The 27,805-nt window shown below is 36.3% G+C and overlaps 2 protein-coding genes across 3 annotated transcripts; one reads left to right on the forward strand and one right to left on the reverse strand.

Moving 5' to 3' along the window:
• Nucleotides 1-519: 519 nt before the first annotated feature.
• LOC129804898 (uncharacterized) lies at nt 520-3,413 on the reverse strand. Its single transcript, XM_055852659.1, has 4 exons — nt 3,352-3,413; nt 2,549-2,654; nt 2,211-2,373; nt 520-2,139 (listed from the first exon to the last, which is right to left on the reverse strand). The coding sequence occupies exons 2-4, from the start codon at nt 2,637-2,639 to the stop codon at nt 594-596; spliced, it is 1,800 nt and encodes a 599-aa protein (XP_055708634.1). The 5' UTR covers nt 2,640-2,654; nt 3,352-3,413; the 3' UTR covers nt 520-593.
• Nucleotides 2,783-25,048, forward strand: LOC129804567 (proteasome activator complex subunit 4B-like). Of its 2 annotated transcripts, XM_055851965.1 has the most exons (8): nt 2,783-3,285; nt 3,566-3,706; nt 3,806-3,922; nt 4,001-4,105; nt 9,846-13,972; nt 20,448-20,546; nt 20,626-21,317; nt 24,603-25,048. In XM_055851965.1, the coding sequence occupies exons 1-8, from the start codon at nt 3,047-3,049 to the stop codon at nt 24,735-24,737; spliced, it is 5,655 nt and encodes a 1,884-aa protein (XP_055707940.1). In that variant the 5' UTR covers nt 2,783-3,046; the 3' UTR covers nt 24,738-25,048. The 2 variants fall into 2 exon arrangements, with proteins under 2 accessions (XP_055707940.1, XP_055707950.1); XM_055851975.1 differs by lacking the exon at nt 4,001-4,105.
• Nucleotides 25,049-27,805: the final 2,757 nt, after the last annotated feature.

Here is a 27,805-nt window from a genome sequence, read left to right on the forward strand (position 1 = left end):
CATTTTCGGAATTAATGACGTTCGAAACATCTATCTAGTGATTATAAGACCGATCTGATGGGGTTAACTGAATCGAAGCATTGCAATAGGTGTGACTTATTAAACTATCACACCGATTTCATTCTTTTAATTTTTCATGAAACGATTAAATTGTTTTTCTCATCGGATATCAAAAGCTGAAAATAAATTTAATTAAAATTTGCAAAATAATTTTGCAGTTATAGTCTTCACTGAGTTGGACTTTACACACGTTCAATTCGAAGTATTTCTGAATTTTCTATCTATTTACGAATAAAAAAAAATATTTTTGAAAGCTGAAAAATATTTTATTGTTTTTCCTTTGAAGTTTTATTTTAATAACATGCAAAATTATTTGGATGTAGATCCTCTGATTCCCAGAGTACGTGAAACATTATTTCGGAAGTGATTTGCACGACTTGTACTAAAGCTCTGTGACAACCAAAAAGAAAATCTGATTCAGAAGCAAATCCTTACGCGAGAAAAAATAAATCAATTGGATTTCTGTACTAAAGCTTCATTTTATTGTAATCTTAATCTTCTAATTTTAATGATTCATGGGATTCATGATTGTTCTACTGGACACAATGCCGGACTTCTCTTTCAAGGTATGGGATTTTTTCGTGGTCTGGGAATTGAGACCAGGAATCAATGTTGATGGGTAGAGGTTTGAGTCCGATGGCTGTTAGAGTGTCTACCCAAGTCTGTATGACTCCTTTGAGGCGGGATGTATTGATGCTGTAGCAGGTGTTTGTCAGGGGAACGACAACCACGAGTTTCCTGCCTTTTCTGGAGAATTGCTCAAATTGTGGATATTCTTCTGTAATACCTCGGGCAATTGGCAGTGGGTTGCCTTCCTCGTCAAAAGCTATCAGATGATCAATAAGATGTCCATGCTGGGTTACTGTTCTATTTACCACAAAGTCCTCCCCAAAGGCGCATTTCAGGGATTCCCCGAGGGGAGATGGTTCCTTCTTCCTGAGAATCTCTATGGCTCGATCGATGTACTTGGTATCAGGGAGTGGTCCGGAGTAATTTGGATGTAGGATAGAAATGATTTGGTATAAGCTCAAAAGTTGCAAGTAATCGAGGGTAGGATTGTCTCTGGCCAGGAAGGCTGTGAGGAAGTCATCTGAGAAAATTTTGCTGAGCAGATTTTCACTAAAGGAACCCAGAGAAATGAATTCCAGGACAAATTTGAGCCAGGGAAGGTTATTGGTAGGATTGCTGAGGAGTTTGCTCTTTGCTATGGACTGGCTCATGACATCCCAATTCATGGGAGTGTAATTGGCCAGGGAAAAGGCTGACACGAGGGTGAAGATGATGGATGGCGAAGCATCTTCTACATTTGTGAACTTCTTAGCCACAACTTCGAGGAGTCTGTCACTTGTGTAGCTGATCCTGTTGAATTTCTTGAAGCAATAGACAGCTAGATTGAATGGGATGTCCCTCTCGATGGCCACATCGATGGTCTTCTCGAAGAAATCCTCCCTGTAGAAACTGGGATGTCTGTGAAGGATTTTGTAGGAGATTTTGCTGAGAGTGCTTTCGATGTCTAGGAATTTCAGCTGCTGAATATTTTTCACGAGGACGTTCAGGCAGTTTTGCAGGAGTCTTTCGTGAGATGGATGAAACCTCCGGAGATCGCAGAGAGACCAAATGATACTCTTTGCCTGATCCAAATGGATATTGTCACCGTGGAGTGTCAAAGCACTCACAACATTCTGGATACTCTTGTCAGAACACTCATGCTTGACGGCAAAAGCCAGGAGGTCAGCCAGTTCAGGAACATTCTCATGGTCAAGTTTGGTGCCCACACTGATCTGGAAGAGCATTGGTAGGGACATCCTGAAAGCCTCAACCAATGGAGTTTTCTGGCAGCGATCCAGCAGAAAATCCAGGAAAACCATCTGCCCCAGCTCGATGTCATTGATTTGGTGACGTAGCAGGTTGAAGAGGATGTGGACAATCTCACTGCTTGTAGGAACTCGAAGGAAAATCAATACTTTGAGGGCATCAATGATGTCATTGAGCTCAATGCCCCTCGAATGACTTCTCAGGCATCTGCAGAGATTCTCAAATTCAGGGTGCTTCAGAATTTCTTCGGTGCTCAGTCGAGAGCTGAAAATAGACCAAGGCTTCCTTAGTTTTATTCTCTATGATGAATTTCTTGTCTGACCGAGAACACAGACTTTCCATTCTTCTGCAGCACAAAGAGTGTCTTGAGTGTCTGCATCACATGGGTCGATTGCATTTCTTTCTTCTGCCTGGCCACCACATCGAAAAGCTCCACAGTGTCCGTGGAGTACTTTATGCTGCCCATCAGAGCATCCTCAGGACTTGCCGTGACGTCGACTAATCCATGAAGGAAATTTTCTATTTAATTAAATTTCTTATTCTTTTCAGAAATTAAGAAAATGTTTAGATTTTCTTTGTGCTCTCTCGAGAATGAATCTCTTGTTAAAATTACAAAAATGAAAGAGATAAATTGCGCGCGAAAATCTATTTTTAGCGTCTTTTTTGTCCTCACCTCTTTCACTGGACATCAGCGCAGTCTGCATCCATCCTCGACGGAGTGTAGGACACAATTTCACACTGGCCAGTCTCCGCAGAATATTCATTTTTAATTTAAAAAACTAGGGAAATTAAAAGAGAAATCAATCTCCCGCCAAAAATATTCCCTCTGGGCAGTGTAGTTTTGCAAAATTCACGATAGAGGCGCTTCACGCAAAAAAGGGCCTGCTTTAACCTCAAAACAAAGAGAAAAAACTGAAATGTCATTCGTCATATTGATGACTACGGGAAAAAATCAATGAAATTTATTGTGTGATTTTGTGCCACGAATTGTGACGAAAAAGTTTTAAATTTTCACTCAGTGTGTTCAGGTGGGTGTACAGATTGCACTGAACATTGTGATTGTGTAGACAGTGTGTGAAAAGTGAGTGAAATTTGGGATTTTCTCGAAGGGGCAGATGTGAGTTGTGTTTCGAAGTGACCGTGGGCTAGAAAAATTAAGGGGACCCCCGAAATGGATGACTCAAGTGACGAAAGTGTGGATTCAATGGATTCCAAGCAGATGGAGAGGCAGGCAAAACTGGGATTTAAGCCCCAGAGTGAAATCTGGTGCAACAAACACCTGCCATATGCAGATAAGTTGGATGAGGAGTCACAGAAGATGCTGCATGAAATAAAGACTTGCCTGGGCAAGGCTGTAGCCTTGAGAGAAATGAATCCGGCCGTTGGGATCTACACGTCCAAGTTGATGGCGTAAGTTTGAGACTGGTGTGAATGGGGTGTTTGGGATTAGAGTGATTTTTCCTCGGGAAAACTTACTTGTGATGATATTTCTCTCGTGGAGAGAGCGAAAGAGAAGGATAGAGGATTCCCGTGTGGAAAATACTGACATTTCCAGGGGCACCCTCTAATTTTCTATTATCCTGTGAGATGGCGCTTTTCTTGGCCGTTTAATTAAAAATTTAAATTTCCCGCTAAAAAATAACCTTTTCAATTTATATTTTTCCGTTTTTTCCCTCCAAAAAAAAAACAGGTACATAAAAATGTATGGATTAAAATTCTCCAAGAAAGATCATGTAAAATTCATAAAGCTCTTCCTCGAAATGATTTGCATTCCATATCTAGAGACAACAAAATTGGGAAAGTTCTGTGTCTTACTTACACAACTATTTGCGTAAGTTGCATTATTATTCTTTTTTTTTGCCACAAAAAAGAAAAAAAAGAATAAATTATCATGGTGTTTATGGTTTCCATATTCTTTACTTTACCCTAGAAAACCTCACCTGATATCACCAGATGATTTGCAAGTGGACTGGCGACCTCTCTATCACCTCAGTAAAATAATATTGAACAAGAATTGCAATAAAGGCATTATGTATCGCTTCTATTCGTAAGTACCAGACAATCACAATTCTTTCTTGCATAAATTCCATATAAGATATTTTGTTTGCGACCACTGTTATTGTAGGAAGAAAGATAGAAAGTCAGGAGAAAGTACACAAATGTCGATGATTGCCTCATTGGCACAGCAATATGGTTTTGATCCGACACCTCTTTTGGATAACAAAAACACGTAAAAGAGATATTGTTTTTTTGTGTTGTGTGTAAACAAAAAAAATAGGAAAGATGATCATCTCATTTAATTCTGTTCATTATTTCATTCTATATATTTCCCCTGGGGAAAGTTTTTGCGTTGTTTGACTGTCTTGGACACAAAGTTTAGTCTTTCATTGCTAACTCTCGAGAATAACTTCAGAGACAACTTCCAGAAGAACATTTATACAATAAATAAATATTCAGAATATAGTCTTTCTTACATAATTTGAATATTAAGACCAGTAGAAAAAATATTAATTTACCTAAAGGGAATGATTCATTAAAAGATTTTACAATTTGTTCGCGAACATTCTGGGAATTACGCAATTTTACCTAAAGCGGTATTTATTTTCATTTCATTAGACTTTCATAAGGCTGTAATTAAAAATATTCACTATCGGTGTACACGGTGAACATATAAAAGCGATAAAAAAGTTTTTTTTATTATTGTATGCTGTTTCTAGAAATTACGCTTTTATAGATTTGATGAACAATTAATTTTTTTTAATGAAATGTTTTTTAAGAAATAAATTTGTGCAAAACAGCTGAATTCAGGCCTCGAAATTCTGATTCTTATTTAAAATAAGAGATAAATTAACGTTGTATAGCGCTGTAAACTTTAGTAGGGGAAGGTTTTGAAGGTTCGTATTAATAAAGGAGTCCAAGATTTAAGATTTTTTACTGAATGCCACACACACCGAATCAATTATATGACTATATCAAAAAAATCTCTTACTTATTGGGTTCATAATTCTGCCTCACAAAATTCCTGGAAGTCCTTGGATTTTATTCTACAGGAAAATGAAAATGTAGCGGCATTTTTTACGAAGGTGCCCTGGTTAACTCAGCTTCGTACCACTTTTTCCCACCTCTGTAGGCCTCATTTTCCCCTAAAACATTACACTGGACACAAAAATTTGGGCATCACTACTTAGATGGAACTTTCATCTACTTGTTTTCACCTTTCACCATTTGTAAGAGGTATCACGCATTAATAAAATCAATTTTAAGCTATTTTTATAACACATGTTTTTTGACACCCGGAAAACCATTTTTTCTGCATTCTGACAGTCAGTTAAGAGCTTGGTTAGATATGATTCTCTCATAATCACACCTAATGTAATTCTCAATTTTTCTCTAACACCTCCAATGGGTCTTACAGAACATATTTCGGACGTAACTGATTTCAAAAATGACCAGCCACAAATTTAAAGTGAAATGTGGGAAGTTCCACTTTAAAACAAGGAAAATTGAATGAGAAATACTCAAAATACATCGAAGTGGCAATTAAAGAATCATATCTACCATAAGCAGTCTAGTTTCATCACTGCACAAATCAGAAAGTAGTAATCACACCTATTGTAATCCTTGTTTTTTCTTTAACGTCTCGAATATGTTTTACAGAACATTTTTTGAACATCAGTGATTCATAGAATTACCAGTGCTTAATTTAAGGTAAAATGTGAAAAATTCCGCTTGAAAACAAAGCAAATTGAATCAAAAATTCTCAAAACACACCACATGGGCAATGAAAGAATCACACTTACCATAAGCAGATTCAGGCTTAATGTTGAATTTGACAGAAGTGAAATAAAAACATCTGATGAAGTCTTATTTTGATGGGGAAGTGCGTGTTTTCCTTCGAGATTTTAGTGAAAATTGTTTAATATCCCAAAATTTTCTTGTGAATTTATTCAGTGGAATATCTGATGAGTCAAATATCCCGCGCGGCGTGAACAGTGTGACCCAAAACAGTGAGGAATTCTCAAATTCGGTGGTCAGTAATTTTGACAGATGTTTTTACGAAGCTGCAAAATTCAATTTTTCTGAGCTGCAAGAGTGGTACTTTTTATGAATTTTCCACCCACAAAAACGACCCCCTTCAAGCAAAAGATTTTCACGGTAAATATTAACCCTAATAAACCCTCTATAACTTGGAATAGTTGCTTTTTAGAAAAGACACTTGCAGTGTGCAAAAATGTATAAAATATTACACATCAGAATTACGATTTTAGGCCCATTTTTTATGTTTACCTTTTGGACCCAGGAAAAAAGGCCTAGGCTTCCAAGTTTGTCAGGAAATGTGAGATGTAGGACTAGCTTTTAGATTATATGTCCATGGATGAAATTCATTTAGTAACTTGGAAAAAAATCAACTTTTACGAAGCTGCAACATTACGAAAGTGCAAAACCTTCCCCTAGTCTTATATTTTACATTTTTAATAGAATGTTTGAGACGGTAGCACTTGTAATCAGGCAAAGAAAACTTCGCAATGTGCTTGATCTTGTGAATTCGAGCAGTATTATACGGTAGGACAGTATAATAAAAAATGAAAAGTATAATAGGGAAGTGCTCATAATTTTGGACAGTTTGAGGCTAAAATTGGACACTAAAGCATCATTTCTATGAACGAGATGTAGTGAGAAAAGCCTTGAAAAGCTCCCGGAAAGGCCAGGGAATGCGCGAATCCGCGCGTACTTGGAGTACCGAAGTTAACTCACTTTAATATCATTCAAAAGTTTCCGGGCTATTTATGACTTTCTACGAGTCCTTCTCATAAACAGGAAGAAAACTTGGTAAGATAGGTTCTTGAAATGGACAACAATGGGCATCCTATTGAGGCAGATTAGCTGTCCAAATATACAGAAAAGGTGTCCAAATTTACAACCAAGATGTCCAAAATTAGAGTCAAATTCACCTCTATCAATTCATTTTTAAACGTATGAAGACTAATTTTAGTAAAAACAAAGACAATAAACAGCTTGCCTAGAGTCTAAACAACCCTTCTGAAAAGAGAGTAACAAAAAAATCAATTGGTATTGAAAATATCGCACTCTAAACTTACAACATTGATGCTTATGAGCACCATGTCCAAAATTATGAGCACTTACCCTAACTTCTTTTTGGCGTTAGAATATTAGGTGAGATTCTTAATAATCTCACCTACTATGATCCTAACAAAATTTCATGTCGTCCGATCGACCTCAAACTTGGCCAAAATGTATTTCGCCACTTCCTGATCACGAATATATGGGGGGCTAAGTTACGTTCCCGGCCGGCCGGCCGTTCTTTGGAGCTTAATAGCTCCTAAACTAAAAGAGATATCGACTTGCGGTTTTCGGTAAAGGTTATATATCGGGTGAAAATTGCAACTTGGTGCATTGACCCCCCACCCCCCACCCCTCCTTCCACCATTTTGAATACCACCCTTTTTTTGTTTTCTCAATAGCTCAGCCCCTATGGCATCGATCGGGTTCAAATTTTAGTATGTTATAGCTGGGCCTTAAGGCTTTCCATCAATACTAAACTTAAGGTCCCCTGACCCCCCTGACCCTAGCTATAAGGGTCCAAAAAAGAATTCTTAAAATGGTCATAACTCCGGTTCTAATTGTCAGAATTTTAAAAGTGAGGGCGTTTTGGAAAGCTCTCGTGAAAAGCCACTTCCCCTTTTAACATCGCAAGTTCATAAAACCATCGCTAGGGGCGCTATTTTTAAAAAGATTTTTCAATTTTCTAAATTAAATAACTCAAAAATTCCATTGTGCATCGGGCTGAAATTTTAGTATGTTGTAGCCGCTGATTATACCTATCAAACAAAAAAAAAATACTTAAGTCGATCCATAACCCCTGACCCGAGCTATAAGGGGTCAAAGTTCGAATATTGACCGGCCTCTATCTCCGGTTCTAATAAACATATCGACCTAAATTTTACCTTTTTGGTTTCGTCTCGATGAGCACTTTCAGATGGAAGTTCAAAAAGTCACCACAGGTGGCGCTGCGTTAGCGTCAAACGGTTAGAGATAGAGACTTGGGACCTTCGGGGGACCCCCCCATAAGTCGACCCAAGGATCGTTAACATGCCCCTCTTTTTCCCCCACCCGTTCCCTTCTCCTCCAAAACTCCTATGTTTCCCATATGTTTCTAACGAGCCGAAAAATTTTTTGAGTTTATTATCTGTTTTATGTCATTATAGAATGAATTAGGAAAAAATACTAAGCCAATATAATAACTAATTTAATAACAATTTAATAACTAAGCCAATTTAATAACGAAGAGGCAACTGAAAACCCTAAATTGGCAATCTACGTAGTTTTGGAGATATCTCGTGAAACGTGTACGAAAACAGGGGAAAAATTACACTAAAACTGGTCGCATTTTTCAGAGCTAATGTCACCCCCCTGTCCAAAACTAGGTTTTTTGGGATTGCTCGAAAACACGTCGTGCGATTTTTGGATGGGTTTTAGACGTTTTAGAGATTATCTAGGCGAACATTTCGTCCATATACGAAAATACCGTTGCATTATTCCTAATAACGGGTTTTCAAGGTTCAAAGGTTAAAAAGACACTAGAGTGCGCATTTATCAAGCAAATGGGGTCATGTTTGGGGTCGTTGGAAAGGTCTTGGAATTTCCGACAAAACTAAACCGGTTCCAATCGGTTTTGAATCGATAATGAACCGGTTAATAACCGATAAAAAATTTTTATCTGAAAATCAATCCTATTACTTTTAAAACTATTTTGGGGGATCTTTTGAGAGATTTATGAATCGGTTCAAATCGGTTGAGAACCGGTAAATGGTAAATGATGCTAAAGTACTTTTGAGGTATATAGCATTTAAGTCACGAGTTCGAGCATTTCGCAAAGCCTGGGACGCTTTGTCACCCCTTTTTACAATGTAATTATGCGGCAAAGTCGTATATCCCGTATTGGAGGATTGCGCTAAATCTAGTTTAGACCGCCCAGGAGCCCCTTCCCCGCGATGTGGATGCTTCTTTCTGTGTTCTCAGAGGTTTTTGGGCAGGGGCGGTGCATATTATTGCGTTTTATTCCTTGTGAAAATGTTCTGTCCTGGCATTCAGTTATTTGCATCGGGCAGAACTCGAACTGACAACGGTGAAAGTCGAGCCAGAGATCTCACCGCCTAAGACCCAACGGTCTTGCCAATTCCGCCACTGAGATCCCCGGTAGGATTATAGTAGGTGAGATTGTTAAGAATCTTAACTGTGTTTACAACTGCCCATGTTTACTAATACCGAGTTCCCCGTATAAGTTATCAAAATTAATTTTACGCAGATTAGATTTTCAATTTGACTTTTGTTTAAAATACAATCTTCCGTTTTTAGAAAGAAGTATAGAGTGTTAAAGTTATAACTAAATTTGATATAAATTAATTTTGAACTTATTCTAAAAGTTAATTAAAAGCTTCTACGATTTTTTTCTACTAGATAAAGTAGGGTCGGAGGAACGTCTGTTCGACAGGCAACCCCTATTGACACTTTTGTCAAAATGTTGAAAATTATTTAATGTATCTAGTAAAATATAAGTAATATAACGTTTTTTCTGTAATATACCTTTTACTATAAACAGAGATGTTCAAATTTCATATCCCAAATGGTACAGAGTAGGGTGTCAATAGGTGCTGACACGAGTTCTTAAAGTGTCAATAGACGTTCCTTTCACCCTACATGAAAACTTAGTTGGAAGGCTTTTTTGTGTTTGAGGCAGTCCAAAAAAATAATTTCCTATTTAGATGATCATTTTCAGTGTCATTTGGTGGGTGGGATATATGCTTCTGCTTTCTGGACGGTATTTAGTGGTTCAAAATTGGTGTCGGAGTGTGTAACTTTCACATCTATTTCTAAGTCATTGGTTCATTGGGATTTTTCTTTCTTTCTTTTTTTTCAATTTCTCAAACCAACTTAAAAATCACTTTTAGGTCTCTGGAATCAAATCTACAGTATGTTATCCAGTGTTGTGCCTACTACTTTCCCAAGAATTCCACCAGGGAGATTCTCGATGAGCTGTATCCGCAGCTGGAGCCGCTGGATACGGGCAAAGATTGTGTTGTTTTTGATTTGCTGGGAATCTTTTTGAATCCGTATGAGGGACATGAATTGTGGTTGGAGGATTTTATGAAATTGTGGAATATGTATCACAATCCATCGTGGAATGTGGACATTATGAATTTGATAGCATCAACGGCAAGTCACAATATTGGGCGAATTGAATGGGAACCCTATCTTCCGGTGATGTTTTCGCGAATTCTGAGATCTGTTGATTTGCCGGTAGTGTATAAAAATATCGGAAGTAGCAGGAGTCAGACTTTGTGGGCATCGTCAGTGTCAATGTGGATTGTTTCGATATTGGGACCAAAATCCACGGGACAGAAGTATTTGGATAAATTTATGGGGACTATTGAATCTTATCTGCATCCAGCGAATTCTGGCAAATGGGTACACTATCTCAGTGATATTCTTGTGCAGTTGGTGAAGTATTTTGAGGGGAGATTAATTTCTGAGAGATATAGAAAGCCATCGTGGATGCGTAAGGTTCCGGAGGAGCATAGATTGACGGAGGATTGTGTGACGGCTTTTGTGGTCAGTATGAAGCCCGTGGCTTTTCAGATGATGTACTCTCGGGTTGGATCAAATGATGTGGGTAAGGTGTTTAAGTTGTTGGCGGATTTGAGACCAGAACTCATCATTCCGGGTGTTATTGAGAGGGTCTATGCAACGTTGGATTCTCTAACTGAACCCCATAAATTAACAGCTGCTCTGCAGTGTTTTGTGAGTGTAGCCAGACCTTTGGTGTCTGGACATAATGGCTATACTGAGGGTCGTACCCATGTGATACCCATTTTAATGGCTACACTGCCGGGAATTGATCCCAATGATTTCAAAAAGACATCAGTTGTCCTCCAATTTCTCACATCTTTTGCTCTTATGGTGCCCATTGTCGATTGCAGTAAGGCTTGTTTGTACTACAATGATCTTACGGAAGAGGAGAGATTGATATGTGAACAATCGGCTGATCTAGGGGATTTTGTTTTGCAATTCCTAGAGAAGATTTTCATTTTGATTGATTCGAGTTCGGTGGAATCTATAAGGATGGAACAATCGGATTCGGATAATATAAGATCAAAGATGGAAGCTGTAGCTGAAGCTCTTATTCAATCTAGTGCTCATGGGATTTTGGCGCAGTGTTCGGAGGAGATTAAGAAATCAGCTGCCCGGAAGGTTGAATTGTTCATAAAGTCTCATTTGTTTGAGCCAAAAGTCGCTGGTTTGTTGGCGGGATGTTTGGTGAGGGTGATGTCACGTGTTAGCGGAGACTTTTTTCTACGATCCATTGTGCCTTATTTGATTGAGACACTGCAGAAGTACTTTAGTGATCATGAAGATATTGCTGGTGTTGAGAAGCAGAGTGATGAAGTGCAGTACTATTTGATATTGCTGATGAATACAATGAGAGGTGATCCGCGTCAATTTGTTCACTATATCGATGATATTATTCCGATTATTGATCAAGTGAGCCGGTTTAAGTGCAAATTGGCCAATAAAAAGGCTGGAAGTATGATTTTGAATATAATGAGCAATGTAGGAACATTGCAAACGCTAGATATTCTCAGTAGCCCGGAAATTGTGACAAAACCCCTAGCGGAATTTTTGCCAATTAGACATTGGGGTGAAAAGATGAAGCCACATGATAGGATTGCGTGGTATATGCCAGATGAAGATTGTCGGAAGGTTTGTGAAAAATTAATTCATCGGTATTTACCGCCAATTCTTGAGGCATTTGAGAAGCACATTAGTGGTGAGATTACATTGGATAGAGATGAGATCTTGAGGGATGTTTCTATGGTAACTTCACTGATAAGGTGCAATAATTTTCTGCCTGTGTGGAAGACCGAAGAACCGATGAAGTTGGTGGATTCGTCAATTGATGGGTATACAGCTGATGTAACCCTGGGATTTGATGATTTGGTAATAACCATGCCAGATGGACGTAATGTTCGGTTGGCTATCATTGAAACTCTGTCGAGATTGCAAAAGAAAATTCTCGAGTGTTCAGAGGATGATATAAAATCCCTGAGGGCTATTGTAAGCCTTTGGGATAAAGTGCATATGAGTAGGCACTATAATACGGTTTTCGATACGCAAATGAAGAATTATATGGCCACAAAGCATTTTCAGAATTACAAATTAACACTACATAGGAGAAATTTAAGAGCTGTAACTGCCATGAGGGTGTTAATGCAGCAAGATTGTCGTGATGAGTTGAGAAGAGCACGTTTTACGGCAACACATCGGGAGATCATGTTAAATCTCCTTACCCTATCAACATCCAACTACAGCACAATACGATCAATGGCACAGGGACGACTATTCAGTCTCTTTTCCATCTATGCCTTTTCCTATCGGTGCATTTTGGATGAATTGGTGGGATACTTGAAATTGGATTCCAATGAGCACCATGAGAGCTTCAAGGGGGCTCTGTACATCCTCAACGGACAGAGACGGATGCGTCTGATAGTGAAGCATGATTGGGAGTGTGTGGAGAAATTGTGGTTGTCATTGCTACAGTCAAAATTGTCGGAGAAGCCATCGGTGGTGAAACTTCTCGATATGGCCATTGATGCTATCAACAATGAATTTCCCACATTAAATATTGAACTTACAATTCCCAACAAGTGCATTGACTATGCTCTCGATATACTCCCAAAGGATGTTTCGCTGTCCGAGGAGGATATCAGATTGGGTCAGGTTAAACTGTTGAATCGCAATGGGGAGAATAGGTGTAAGTACATCAATATTCTCAATGCTATTGTGCAAACAGTCAAAGATAATTCTTTGCACTGGCGTTACAATCTCATGGCCAGTTTGATGATTTTCAATTTGGTGCATCCGGAAACCAAGTATCCAGAAATTGTGGCAAGATATGTGGTAAATAATCTCATCAATGATTCACTGGAGGAGAGAAAAATTGCTGTACGCACAATGACTTTTATTATGACACAGCAGAAGCCACAGCATAAAAAAATCACCGTCAATCCTTTCAGTATCTCCGGCACGGAACCCAAGATAAAACTCCTACCGGGTTTACGTGCGGACAATGCATGGTTGCAGTATGACATCGAAAGAGCACCCAAGAGTCAAGCTGACTGGGATGAACCACGTTTTATTCATCGTGGTCAGGGATATTTTGGCTGGAAGCCAGTCTTTCAGCTCTATGCCCCAAGTGCTGAACAACCCAATCTTGATCGTTCTGAAAGCGATATGAATGACACAGAAATCGTCATTTATAAATTCTTCATGGATCCGGATAATGTGGAAAAACTCGTGACATTTTGGTCATTGGAGGAGAAAAAGGGCAAAGATAAATTCAATAGATCAAGATTTTTTCTCATGAAGAGTCTCTGTTCATCCTTTGGGGATGCTTTCCTTGATTCATTCCTCAGCCACCTGCCGCGTCTTATTGCTGGCAAAGAGTGCGAAAGTAATCACAGATGTGCTGCAGAAATTATGGCAGGTTTGATGAAGGGTACCAAACACTGGCCATATGACAAAGCACGCAAACTCTTTGAGACACTGCAACCACTGATCCGTGAGGCACTGAGTCATGTGACAAATGAAACAGATGCTTTTTGGGGAACGTGTTTTGCCACAGCAGCAGAAATGATTGATCCCATGAGACAATTTTGGCTCTATGAAGTTCTCCTGGAGAATCCTCTGAGAGAATCCACGAGTTTCATTGACTGCAGCAGAATATATTGTCTCCAGGGTCCATTCAATCAGCATGTCTGGCGAATGAATACCATTGCTAAGAGGCTGTTGGAGTATTTGCGTCCGTATTTTGTGCATCCTTTTCAGAATGTCCGGGAGAGGCTAGGTAGTATTCTTATTAACATCTTTGAGGCTGATCTCACATTTCCCGGAGGAAATGAGCCTCAGTGTCCGCGGATGAAGGACTTCATCCAGGATATTTTACCTCAGCTCCAGATTCTCTACAATGACTACCCAAAAATTGTTCTCAAAAGCAAAACGGAATCCAATGAGGATCAAGGTGAGTTTAACTTTATTTTTTTTAATATGTTTTAATCTTATAATTTTGAACTCATGATTTTGCTGTTATTACCCTGAAAGTTTTGCAATATTTTTTTTTTCGGAAAAAGTAAAGTTCTTTACAAGTCAAAAATTCATGAGGAAAGCATTGATGCACTGAGAAAAAAATAGGGGTGCGATTAACTTTTTTTCTTCGTAATTTTAACACTTTTTAGGTGTAAAAATATATCAAAATTCTTTAATGTTAATTTTATACCTTTGGGGGGCAGATTTGCCTGTAAATACACAAATGGAAAATATGATTTCCTTTCCATCCGATGCCGATGGATCAAAAAATTTCCTGGTGGGATGGTGCGATCAGGAATGTTGACGGATTTACCAGCACCACCTGCTCTCTGCGCGAATCCTCTTGGTTTTCCTTTCGCGGAGTAACAACACTCTATTAACGTTCTTAGAAAACACTTTATTTGAGTGGATTTTAGGGTTTATTTTGAATTTTCACGGACGACGAAAAAACCACTTGCTTTCACAAAGAGTGTCCACGAAGTTGTAACGTCAAATTGACAATTGACATATTTTGGCGCTATAGGCCTTTTTTGTTAGTACAGTTGTTCGGGCAGCGGTTACATTTGAAAAAAGTTTGTTGTAATTTTTCAAGTTTGATTATGATTATCAAATGAATCAAATTTGCTCAAATTTGGCATGGTTTGTCTTAGTTTTGATGTGATTTTGAATTATTGAGGGATTTTCATGCAATTTACGTTATATATACTGTATGCCTATACAGCACCTCACGCAAATTGCGTGAACAACCTTTTTAAGTGTAAAATTAACATGAAAAAGGGTAACTTTAAACCCTAATACATCTAAAAAGCATAATATTTACACCGATTTCGGATCAATACTGCAGGGTAAAATAAACATTTCCGGAATGTTATTTTAACTTTTTCGGATTTCTCTCAGTGTGGATACACTTATGACTTAAGCCGAGATATTGTTTAACGTAATCAAAATAATGATTAGATTATGCATTTCCAACAGTTTCTTACTAATCCGTCTCTTGGCTTAAACCGAAAAGCGGCTTAGTTAGTGGGAGACTGATGGGAATTTAATCAAATTATAATTTTGATTATAATTACGTTAATCTGTGTCTCGACTTAAATCGTAAGTGTGTGCAGCACATAAGGCATTATTATAAACTTCTGTATTATTTTTTTTATGTGTATTGATATTTAACTATTTTTTTATCAATTCATAAATCATATTAAGATCTCTCCTGTCGAATGTTTTCCTGTCGAACACTTTACGAACATTTACAAACAAGTGACAAATTTTTTTCGCACATTTTTTGTGTGTTTACGAACATTTACGAACAAATGTTTGTAAAAGTACAAAAAATGTTCGTCAAATGATCATGTTACGAACAATGTTTGTGAAAAAAGTACAAACTTTTACGAACTTGTTTGTGGGTTATACGATTCACGAGCATTTTGTAACTCCCCCATAGGAATTCACAAACATTTATGAACATTTTTACAAAATATTTTTTTCTGTGTAATTAGGATCGGAGATAATATTTTTGAATTTTATAAATTTAGTTCACACCGCGACAAATAGCTTTCAGATTTAACAACTTTTATATATAATAACTTTTATCAAAAATACTGACAAAACCATTGATTTAATATTACGGCAAAATAAAGTACATTTTTGACATTTTTGCGTATAGTTTTAATTTTACGATCTTTTGCTCACCTAAATAAAATTTAATTTATAATTTTCTCTGATTTTCAGTTTAATTCAGACCGAAAGTTTAGTTAAGTTCCTGAATGTTTCAAAATCCAAAATTATAAGCAATAAAATTGTTTGTTTTTTTCAAAATATAATGGATCATTTACCCTAATATTAAGTCAAAATTTTTCTAAAGAATCTTTTGCTTGGTCAGAAATTTGGAAATTAAGCCATATTTTTAGAACATTTTTGAGGAAAGCTGTGTTTTTTTGGCGATGGAATTTCAGACCTTGTGATCTCAAGTGGTGACAATCAAAATCCCGGATAGTCAAAATCTTGAATGGGATTGTAAAAGCATTAAAACCCGCCATAACCAACAAAGGCTCTGCTTTGGCAAAATTCAAGCTCTTTCGAGACAATAGTCTCCTTCCCAGGACCAGAAGCTCTGAGGGTGGTGAAGACGACTGTCAAGCGAGTATCTTATAGGACTATTAGTAACGAATAGGCATGCAATTAGAGAAAGGAAGAACTCTCTCTCTTCTTGGCGGATCGTCGTGCAATGCAGACGTGTTTAGAAACAGCTCCTCGCGAACAGTCTGGGGCTCACCCCCAGTTTATTTTTTCACAAGCCGGTCCATTCCCTATTAGGTGAGATTCTTAACAATCTCACCTACTATAATCCTAACAAAATTTCATGTCGTCCGATCGACCTCAAATTTGGCCAAAATGTGTTTCGCCACTTCCTGATTCCGAATATATATGTGGCTAAGTTACGTTCCCGGCCGGCCGGCCGGCCGGCCGGCCGCTCTTTGGAGCTTAATAGCTCCTAAACTAAAAAAGATATCGACTTGCGGTTTTCGGCAAAGGTTATATATCGGGTGAAAATTGCAACTTGGTGCATAGACCCCCCACCCCCCACCCCTCCTTCCGCCATTTTGAAGACCCCCCTTTTTTTGTTTTCTCAATAGCTCCGCCCCTATGGCATTCAGCGGACTCAAATTTTAGTATGTTATAGCTGGGCCTTAGAGCTTTCCATCAATACCAAACTTAAGGTCCCCCGACCCCCCTGACCCGAGCTATAAGGGTCCAAAAAAAATATCTTAAAATGGCCATAACTCCGGTTCTAATTGTCAGAATTTAAAAAGTGAGGGCTTTTTGGAAAGCTCTCGTGAAATGCCACTTCCCCTTCTAACATCGCAAGTTCATAAAACCACCACTAGGGGCGCTTTTTTTAAAAAGAAAATTTTTAAATCTTATAAGTTAAATAACTCAAAAATTCCATTGTGCATCGGGCTGAAAATTTAGTATGTTGTAGCCGTTGATTATACCTATCAAACAAAAAAAACCTTAAGTCGATCTAAAACCCCTGACCCGAGCTATAAGGGGTCAAAGTTCGAACATTGACCGGCCTCTATCTCCGGTTCTAATTAACATAGCGACATAAATTTTACATTTTTGGTTTCGTCTCGATGAGCACTTTCAGATGGAAGTTCAAAAATTCACCACAGGTGGCGCTGTGATAGCGTCAAAATTCATCGAAATTCAAAGTCACTTTTCTCAAAAATGGCATTGTGCAAGTTAATGAAATTTTAGTATGTTGTAGTCCAGTCTAGGACGTTTCCAAAATGGTGCGTATGTGCGCTGTGGTTAAAACAGAACCGGAGATATGAGGGGTCAAAGTTCACAAAATTCAAAAAATCATATCTCCGGTTCTATGTGACCGATTTTGATGAATGAGGGCTTAAACGAAAGATCTCACCAAATGCTACAACTTTCTAGAATATTTGAACTTCGTGGGACCAACACCAGGGGCGCCACAGTCGAAAAACCATTTTCAATATCACATAACCTCAATTATCTCGACTGTCGCTGAACCGATTTTGATGATTACTTCGACATAATTGTAGAGTACATTTGTCTCTACATTTCGTCCATACATCATTTTCCACTCAGACTACGCTATCACTCCGATTTTGCCGTTTAAGTGTGAAAAAATTGATTTTTCCCATAATAACGCTTTGAAATCACTCAGATGCCAATTTGACTGCCTCTACTCCACCAAGACACTTAAAATAGGGTTTTAAATGGAAAGTCCCACAAAATACAACAATTCTTTGATATAGTTGAAGTTCAACAAATGAACACTTGGGGCACTCTGGATGAAAAAAAAAGTTAAGAAACAAAAAATCTCGCTTATCTTGGCTTCTGAGTAATCGATGAGATCATATTCTATGGGAAAATTATAGAGAACATTCTGGTCTACATTTCACCCATATATCACTTTTCTGTCAGTTCATCCAAATCCTTGATATTTTGGTTTAAATACAAAATTTGTATAATTTCACGAATTTGATTCAAGATAACTGAATGGCGTCTCCCAACTTCAGCTCCAAATCGAATTTGCATGCACTCCGAGTTAGCTCACGTTAAGAATCTCACCTACATAAGCCGGTTAGGATTATCTGTCCCTTTAAATAAATTGTTAATCTGCATTGCTCCCACAGGATGAAATTGTACATAGAATAATGTGTGAAGTAATTTCCCAAAACACGGAAAGTGCCCATTTACCTCCAGTAAGCGCGTGTTAAATCGTGGGAGTAGCTATGACACTTTTAAAAAAATCGGAATTTTCGTGTTTCGGATTGCGATCCTTTCGGGATTCTGGCCCGTTCCGGGACTTTGGTTCATTCGGGATTTTGGCCCGTTCGGGATTTTAGGTATTTGGGATTTCGATCCTTTTAGGATTTCAAGCTATACGAGACTTTGGCTTTCGGGATTTTGGGCTTTTCGGTATTTTCGCTTTTGGTATTTTGACCGGGTCCCAATTTTATGATAGGATACCAAGAGGAAATTTAGCAGAGATAAATTTGACTTTTTCGATATCTGTTTCTAGAAATTCCTGTTTTCTGCCAAATGGTAGCCCATGGAAATCTATAATAGTTTTGTCGTTGTTCAATCTAAATTTGCGAAAAGAAGTTAAATTTCTGTGAAACGTAACAGGAGAGGGTGGGGCAGTTTCACCCTAAATTGCAAAATGGATTTTGGGACCATTTTGCAAAAAGATGATAAACAGAAGTAAAACTTTGTATATTCTGTGAATTACAGTTGGGTTTAGGGTTAATAAAAATAATAACAATAATCCTTTAATTTCATTAGTCTATTGTGGAGAAATTAATTTCACTTGAAAGGCAGAATGTGTGAAAGTCCCCCATTGCGGGGCAATTTCAAGATAAATATGAGGCAGTTTTTGAGAAAGATAAAACGTGTTTATAGGAAACTTGCGATACCAGAATTGATTAAAATTACCATTTTGAAGTCTTCTAAGACTCTACAACTTAAAAATATAATCGAACAAGAACTTTATAACAGAATTTGAACACTAATTGATCATACAGAGAAAATGAAATATTGTCAAAGATTACCAAGTCTATTTATCATTAATTGAGCAATATTTTTTTTAAATTTTTATACGAAAGAAATGTCTTTTGCAGTGCTAAGCTAATTCTGTACATTGTTGGACCATTCTATCGCCTTAGAACATGTCATTTTTAGTATAACAGGTTTATAATAGTATTTTAAAGCCTGAATTTTTATAATACTATAAAAATTACAATATCTTGCTGAAAAAATTCAAAAAATACATTATAACAATTAAATTCATCATTTTTAAGCACTTAAAAAAAAACACTGAAAGATTTTTTTTTTAATTTTTTTTATGAACTTTTAGGAAATACTACTTTCCATAATTTCGAACTTTATCGACAAAAACAGCTACAAAACGTTTTCAATTATCATTTTAAGTTAATTTTGATTAAAAAAAGTAAATTGTTAGACACTGGAAACTTCTCCGTGTGCTTGCATGAAACTGCCCCTCACGAACTTTCCGAACTCAAATGAAAATTGTTAGAACCATCTTAGATTTCATTCAACGCTAAATGCCTTATAATAATCATTAAACCACTGGTAATTTAATACAATTGTGTTTTACTTCGATAGATAAGTGCAATAGTTCAGAAATTGTTGAAAATAAAACAATACAAAAAGTTTCATTTTGATGCAGTTTTATAAAACCAATTACAGAACTCAAACGAGAAGTGTTACGAAATTAATTATTTTTATGAACATGGGTCTTAGTTATCTCTTCAATAACATAAAAGTTTTATCCCATTCCTTTCAAAGGGATAAGAAGAATATGCAAAAATTGAAATTGCCCCGTCGTTAAACTGCCCCACCCTCCCCTATTATGATTACAGCATTCGATTGGGAAAATTAAAGGTATATCCTCAAAGTGCTTTAATTATGAAAATTCAGTTTATATTATTTGATATTGTTTACTGAATCTCAGATTTAATAAAGGTTTATTTGCTACACTCACTCTGCAACAATTTCCAAAGCCATTAAATGCTATCAATATTGCAGTAAATTGACACAGACTGTGATGCCTAGTTGTCTTTGATCTATTAAATTCATAATGGATATTAACGTGAGTTAATGAATTTTCTAGTCAAGAAGCAATTGAAGCTATTGACCTATTTAATTCAATAAAACAGGGAAATGTGATTAAATGTTGAAAATTATTGATTGCCTTTCATCCTTTTTGGCTTCCTCACTATCTTTCTCTCTCTTTCTGTCCTCTTCCTCTCGATCACTCATCAAATATTATTAAAGGTTCAATATCAAATGTCGCATTGATGTGATATTTGGAGATGTTGAAAATTTTGTGTTTGTCTTCTTTTCCCATGTAGCATCAAGTGAGGAGGGAATTGGGGATGATGCTGGAGCCAATGAGACGACCAAACAAGTTGATACTGATTTTGAAGTGGCTGTGAGACTTTTTAAGACAAGTGAGTGCTTGCTTTGGCATGAGATGATGGGTAGGAAGGAGGGGATTTTTGGTGTGGATTAATGGGTGATATTTTGCAGTATCGCATTGGATAATTGGTGTACTGAATAGGACAACGAATGGCAATCAGCCTGAATATTTTGAATTGTTGCCCTTTGCCTGTCGTCTGGAGAAGTGTGAGCAAGATAGTGAACTTCAGGTGATTTGCACATCACTTCTGGCCATGCTGTCTCAGGCACTAACACTGCCGGATTGCATGGGGGCTAGTCTGGCTAAGATTAACGATGTGTCGAGGATGAGTTCATGGTCAGCTCGATTGGCTGTGGTGGATGTGCTTCAGGTGTTGGTGTTTAACAATATGTCAATTGTGTTGAGTCGTCTAGAATGGGTAGATACAGTGCAGGAAATTGTGTTGCGTCTGCTTGAGGATACGGTGCTAGAAGTGCGCGAGAAGGCAGCTCAGGTGCTTGGAGGATTGCTCCATTGCTCCTTTTTGCCAGCCACGGACAAATTGTTGGAGTTATTTAAGAAGAAATGTCGTACGAAAGTGGTAAAGAGTTCACGAAGAGTTGTACCGGCAACTTGTGCTGTTGAGGCCCTAGCGGAGGCATCTATTGCAGAATCGAGGGAGGCAAATGCTGTGCGTGTGAGGCATACTGGAGTTTTGGGACTCTGTGCCTTCATCTCAGCATATCCCTATGATATACCTGACTTTGTGCCAGATGTTTTTGAACACCTTGGAGCACATCTCAATGATCCTCAACCTATTCCGGTGAGTCAATTTTATTTCTACTTTTATTTTATTGGATTTGTGCAAAAATATTGGCGACATTTTATTAATAATGGCATTTTAATAATGGAATTATTATTATTATTAAATTCACAAGAGAGAAAGAAATTTTAAGGAATTTTGAATGAGTTTAAGTCATCAAGTGAATCTGCAATTTCTTTTACGATTTACGTTCCATATTAGATATTCTAGTTAAACTAATTAATTCTTTCAATCTTATAAAAGTGAACAATATTTGGAACTTTCATTGCATATATATATATAAAACTAATATTAATTAACTTTTAAACGAGGGTATTTTAAAAATGCACCCCACGTGCTATGCACCGGCGAGAAAATCTCCCCTTGAGGTTTGTGTCTGAATAAAATCTCCCAGTTAGCTGTATAATTCTCCCATTTGTGTCTCGACTAAAATAGAAAGTCTAGCAGAATTTTTATTTTATTCCGAAACGTTTCGAACTTGCTTTGAGGTACGTGGTAATGACAATAATTTAATAGAAGTCAAACGGCTATCAAGTAAATATTAATGGTTGATGTAAAATAAATTAAAAAAGATATTATATCAAACTCGTCTCACCGCAGGATTTTATGATATACTGTCAGGAATTTAAGGAAACATCGTCAGTTGCTTTACAATGCAAAAACGTTTTGCTAATGAAGTTGCTTTACAATAACTAATGTTTAGTTTTCTTTTATATAATTCATGATAGATAGACTTTATGAAAACCTTCATCGTACTTTAGTACTCCTTGTGTTTTCTTGATAGCAATATTTCGTTTTTTGGAGGTTTTACTCAACAGATCTTCTCCTTATTTGTGTTGTGGAACTGTTATTAAAAATAGAGACACAATCTATTAAAATGAAAATTAAATTCACTAAACAATTTCACTGTAACACTAGGCATTTTTAAAGATATTCTTGGTGAAAGGTGTGAAAAAACTCTTGGAAAATCTGCACGGACAGCACTTTATTTATCAATAATAAAAAAACATGGGTGACATGATAACTTATTTTCGATAGTATCGACTGTCGATTTTGAAAACTTTAAGCGATATCTGCACTTCCTGTAAGTGATATAGATATTTATTAGTTGCACATTCTTTTAAAAATGTCACTATGAATGGCTTAACAATGCGTATAAAGTCGACATTCGCTTAATCTAACAGATATAGCTTTATCGATACTGTCGATTCGATAGTGTCATTCCACTCCAGCTGATTGAGCTTTCGAAGAGTTATTTTTGTGCGCCAGAAGGTAGGCAATTTCCACTGAGAAAGCTCAGTGCGATATTTTATGCACCAGAAGGTAGGCAATTGTCACTGAGAGAAAGCTCAGTGCGATATCTTGTGGGGCAACTTTGCATTGGGGCACTTTTGAAATTCTAGTGTTTTTCCTGCTTTTTAATGAAACTGAGTCTTACTATGATGCAATTTAGCTTTAAAACTAGTTTGTGGATCTGAATTGTATCATGGTAAGGTGCTGGACACACTTACGACTCAAGTCGAGAGATGGCTTAACGTAATTATGATCAAAATGATGATTAGATTACATTTCTATCAATTTCTGATTAAGGCGTCTCTAGACTTCAACCCTTTAAGGACGGTTAGGTCACCGGTGACCCAAAAATTAAATTTTTCCTGCGGTCATCCACAGTTGTGTATTGCTCAAAACAGCCAGAAAAAATGATTTTTTCTGACCTCCGATTTTTGACCCACTCGTCCTTAACTCTTTAACGACGAGACACTTTTTACGGACTGAAAATCAACAATAAAAATTAAACTGGGAAACATAATCAATAACAATTCTTACATCTAAACTTGGAAAGTCCAACAGAATCTAATTCGGTGTATTTCGTGCTTCTATGAACGATAGGGACAAAAATAGCCCAAAAACTTAAGTAATTTTTCTGACAATACCAATGAATAATATTTTTCGCTTTAAAGAAAAATAATACGTATGAGTATTGTAGTTTTTATTGCCAAAAGGGTTTTTCTTAAAAAAAATTAGAAGTATAAAAAATAAATAAAATCAGTTATGAATTTCAGAATTTAGAAATTCGCCATTTTTGAGCTTAAATATTTACTACATAGAAAATAGCTAGAGACTTGAAAAAAATATTTTAGATTCCTTCAACCTTCTACTTTACAATTCTGTACAGACATAGGAAAAAAATAACTTTACGTAGTCAGGAAAAATTATTTTCTTTGTGGGACACCGGTGTTCCAATCGTCCTTAAAGGGTTAAAGGAAGATAGACTCAAGGAAAAAAAACTTTATAGGACTTTAGGAAGGTCTTAGGAAAAAACTTTTCCTGCGATCTTCTACAGTTATGTTTTGCTTCAATTGTTATACAAAAATTTTCTATTTTTCGAAAGTCATAAATGTGTGAGCGAACCCACCACTTTTCCTTTATTTTAATAAATACTGAAAATATATGTTTTTTCAAGTTTTTTTTTTATTTAGAAACACGGGGCAACAATGTGTTCGAAACTTTTTAAAATTAGAATCTTTAGCAAGGAGTTAACTGACAAGAGTTTTTAGTTCCTAGAGTTTCGCGATGCAGTTTTTGAGTTTTTCGTGGTTTGCGGAGCGTTTCTCGCGCAATTACCAATGATTTCTCAACACTGGTAAAAATAAAAGGGTCAAATTGACCCTTTTCAAAAGGATGGATCGTATTTGACCCTTTGAAAGGTTCACTTTTGTATCTCTTGAAATTTAGTATGCACATTTATCACGAATAATCATGTTTTATTGTAAACTTATTACTGATATCATATTTCTCTCATCTGAGCGAACACCAAAGATCACTTTTTCATTGTTTTTTTATTCGTTTATTCCGGAATTAAATAGATGTCAAAACCGTGACCCTTTCGAAGGGTTCCTGGTGACCCTTTCAAAGAGACAAATACGATCCATCCTTTGGAAAAGGGTCAATTTGACCCTTTTATTTTTACCAGTGAATATAAGTCAACTCTTGATCTCTAAAGAGGTGTAAAAAGTCTATCTATTGTAAAGACTCAAAGTCTTGATTTTTTTTTCTAACTTGGAAGTTAGAGATTCAAAAAACAAACAAGAGAATACGAAGAATTTGAAAAAAGCCAAGTTGTCTTCCCTAAAATAAATTTTTGGCTGTTGTGATTCTTGTTCCTACAAATAAATTATTTAAAATACTGCCAATATTTTTGCTAAAATCTAATGGTTATTTTAGTATGTTATATGACGCTATTATCATGATTGTGTGTCTTTTTGTTTTTGTCTTCCTGTGTAGTCAACAATAAGAAAGACAGTTGGTGATTTTAAAAGGACACACCATGATAACTGGGCAACACATCAGTTAAAATTTACTGAAGATCAGTTAGCTGTTTTGAGTGATTTAACTGTTCCACCTTCATACTATGCCTAAGGGTAGTTTGGTCCGTAATGTAAATGAGCTGGAAAAATTGTTAATAATTTTCGGGTCATAAGGGTTAAAAAAAAGGAATAAAATTAAATTAAGTGTCAGGCTGAAAGAGATGAGAAGTGGAATTTTGGATGCAATAACTTGCTGACAATTTCTCTGTTTTCTAGACACTTTCTTTCTGCTTGATAAAAATTAAGATTTAGATAGTGATAAAAATTAGACGAAATGGAATAAAATATGACGAAATGGTTTTTTTTTTTTGAAAAAATACAATAATATATTTTAAATAAAATAAAATTGTTCATGATTTAACAGAGATTGTTGTAATTTTTGGAGTGTTTTTCAATTGTTTTTTTTTCTTGAAATTGTTGAAAAAATACTTCTGGGACATTTTTTTTCTTATTACTAAATTGTATAAAGTTGGAACAAATTGAATTTATAATTACTGCTGTCTTCCACAAAGTTGATAATGAATTTAAATTAAATGATAATAAGTTGTGAGTGTGCTTCTGTCGAAATAGAAGAGAATGAGAATGAAGTGGGAAATTTTCATTTTTGTCCTTTTTTTTGTACAAAAATTACTGGTAACAGAAAGTTCACAGACAAGGCGACAGGTTGGAAGAGAGTCATTAATTAAATATAAATTTATCTCGGTAAAGAGTATGTTATGTCTTCCAAAAAGGCTCAATGGTATTCGACACAATACATTAAAATTGCATTAAGCTCTCACTTGCGTTTTACACCAATGTCAGGAGCATAAAATTGGTAAAGGGTTGGAGTTTGGGAGAAGGCATTATACTTTGACGGCGCAACATCCTTTACATTGTAAGGTAGCTCCACTTTCTCTCAAAACTAAGAAATGTTCCTGTTGTCTGTATTTAAACGAATCTTTCTTCCGTGTGAGCTCCATGACGGAGTAGTGGAGTATAGTATAACATGCAAAAGGAGGGGTATTTATTGCTATTTGTGCATCATTTTACTCCATCTTCTCCTTCCAAAAAGCATTTTTCACGAATAACAACAAAAGGGGTTTCCATTCAGAATGGAATATTGAAATTTTTGCACTGCTACAGTGAAGTGTGAAATGTTTTGGAGCGAAATATCAATGCAGGAATGACAAATGGTATTTATTTGATGTGTAAGAAGAAATAAAAGACATGTCTGAAGTACTTCACTCACTGTGCACCTTATATTCTTATTTTTTTTTACTTCTCTTGCCTGGAAAACACATGTGAAATAAAAGTACATCATGTGGAAAGTGTGCACATTTCTCTTTGCAAGAATGCGTCAGTCAAGCAATGCATTGGGAATATTATTGAAGCAAAGAACATGTCTATTTAAAGTTCAAAGGTACTGAGGGAATTACTGAATCCATGAGAGCGCAAAAATCAATAAACAAAATACTGAAAAAATAAATGCATTTTTTGTGTAATCATTTTAATTTCATATTACTGAATTTTAAAATTATTTTAAAATAAAATAATTATCAATTTTGAAAAGAATTGGAGGTGGTATAATTTTTATTAATGAAATCCCTGAGTATATTCTTGTGCAATCTGATTATCCATATTTGTGGATAGGTAAGTGAAAAACAATTCTCGGAATAATTGAATGACTGAAATACTAACAGATAATTTTGTATTAATCATTTGCATCCTCTTGAGTTTCTTGATCTTGTTTATCCATCAATACCAGTACACATAGGGGAAATGCTCATAATTTTGTCCAGTTTCTTATTTTAGACACTTTGAGGATAACATAGGACACTAAAAAAAAATTGATTAAAATGATGGATTTTTATTCCAATATTTGATGAATAATGAATTCTATCTAAATATTTGTTCTTTTTGGAAGATTTTAACACTAAATAAGTTAAATTTTGAATATGATTTGAGTTGAAATTGCTTTGTTGAAAATTCAGTGTGAGCAATTGCTTACGAGAAATATGACAGAACTTCGTGGCTTACTTCAGTCTTATTTAGTTTTGGTGAAGTATACTAAAAAAGTTTGTTCGCTGTTTTTCAGTGATATTATTGAATATTGTGTTGATTCACGTTAATGATGATTTGTACATTTGACCTGAAGTGAGATTTGCCTTGTGAATTATATTTTTCGTGTGAAAAATGGGAAATTTTTTAAGACATTCACCAGTGAGGTGATGATTCTTATTTTGGACAGGTGTTTTTCTCACGAAATTTCGTGAAGTTTTAGCTTTTGTGATGACTAGGTTGGACAAATGCCTGGAGAAACAAAGGAGCATCATCTCTACGAAAGAGATGTAGCGAGAAATGCCTTGAAAGGCTCCCGGAAAGGTCAGGGAATGAGCGAATCCGCACGTACTTGGAGTACCGAAGTCAACTCACTTTAATGAATGATATGGAAAGTTTCTGGGCTTCTTGTGACATTCCACGTTTCCCTTACATGACCAGGAAGAGGACTTGGTAAGATTGGTTCATAAAATGTAGAACAATGGGCATCCTGTTGAGGCGGATTATCTGTCCAAATTTTCAGCCAAGTTGGCCAAATTAATAAACAAGTTGTCCAAAATAAGAGCCAAGGTCACCTCTACTTATCATTTCATTTTTAAACGTATTAAAACTAATTTTAATAAAAATAAGACGATAAATAGCTTGCTAAGTTTCTAAACAACCCTTCTGAAAAGAGAGTAACATGAAATGTCAATTAGTATAGAAAATATCGCACTTCAAACTTGGAACTTCGATGCTTATAAGCAGACTGTCCAAAATTATGAGTAGGGTAAAGTGTATAATTTGGAATTAGTGATATAAGTTGGACAATTCGCCGGTACAAGTTGGACATGGCTTTTTTCTTGATAAATACAGTACAAAATTTGTTTCTAAGCACAAGAAACCAAATTATAAAACTAAAGCATTAAAAATATACAAATAAAAATGAAGTAGTAAATTTATCAAGACGAAAAGCCCTGTCCAAATTATACCATTGTCCAACTTGTACCACTGTCCAACTTGTACCACTTTACCCTACTTCCCCTAAGTTACACTCGGATACCTCGGATATTAGCTTTATGAGACCGTGTAGGTAGTTCAGAC

This window comes from Phlebotomus papatasi, chromosome 1, assembly GCF_024763615.1.
Source record: "Phlebotomus papatasi isolate M1 chromosome 1, Ppap_2.1, whole genome shotgun sequence".
Classification (NCBI taxonomy): Eukaryota; Metazoa; Arthropoda; class Insecta; order Diptera; family Psychodidae; genus Phlebotomus; species Phlebotomus papatasi.

What these genes read in the sequence shown, in the direction of transcription:
- LOC129804898 (XM_055852659.1), bottom strand. Translation starts at nt 2,639, where the DNA reads ATGAATATTCTGCGGAGACTGGCCAGTGTGAAATTGTGTCCTACACTC. An exon ending in GCTGATGTCCAGTGAAAGAG is followed by an intron (nt 2,374 to 2,548) that starts GTGAGGACAAAA and finishes TTCATGGATTAG; the next exon opens with TCGACGTCACGGCAAGTCCT. An exon ending in GTGCTGCAGAAGAATGGAAA is followed by an intron (nt 2,140 to 2,210) that starts GTCTGTGTTCTC and finishes GTCTATTTTCAG; the next exon opens with CTCTCGACTGAGCACCGAAG.
- LOC129804567 (XM_055851965.1), top strand. Translation starts at nt 3,047, where the DNA reads ATGGATGACTCAAGTGACGAAAGTGTGGATTCAATGGATTCCAAGCAG. An exon ending in ATTATGTATCGCTTCTATTC is followed by an intron (nt 3,923 to 4,000) that starts GTAAGTACCAGA and finishes CTGTTATTGTAG; the next exon opens with GAAGAAAGATAGAAAGTCAG. An exon ending in GGAATCCAATGAGGATCAAG is followed by an intron (nt 13,973 to 20,447) that starts GTGAGTTTAACT and finishes TTTCCCATGTAG; the next exon opens with CATCAAGTGAGGAGGGAATT.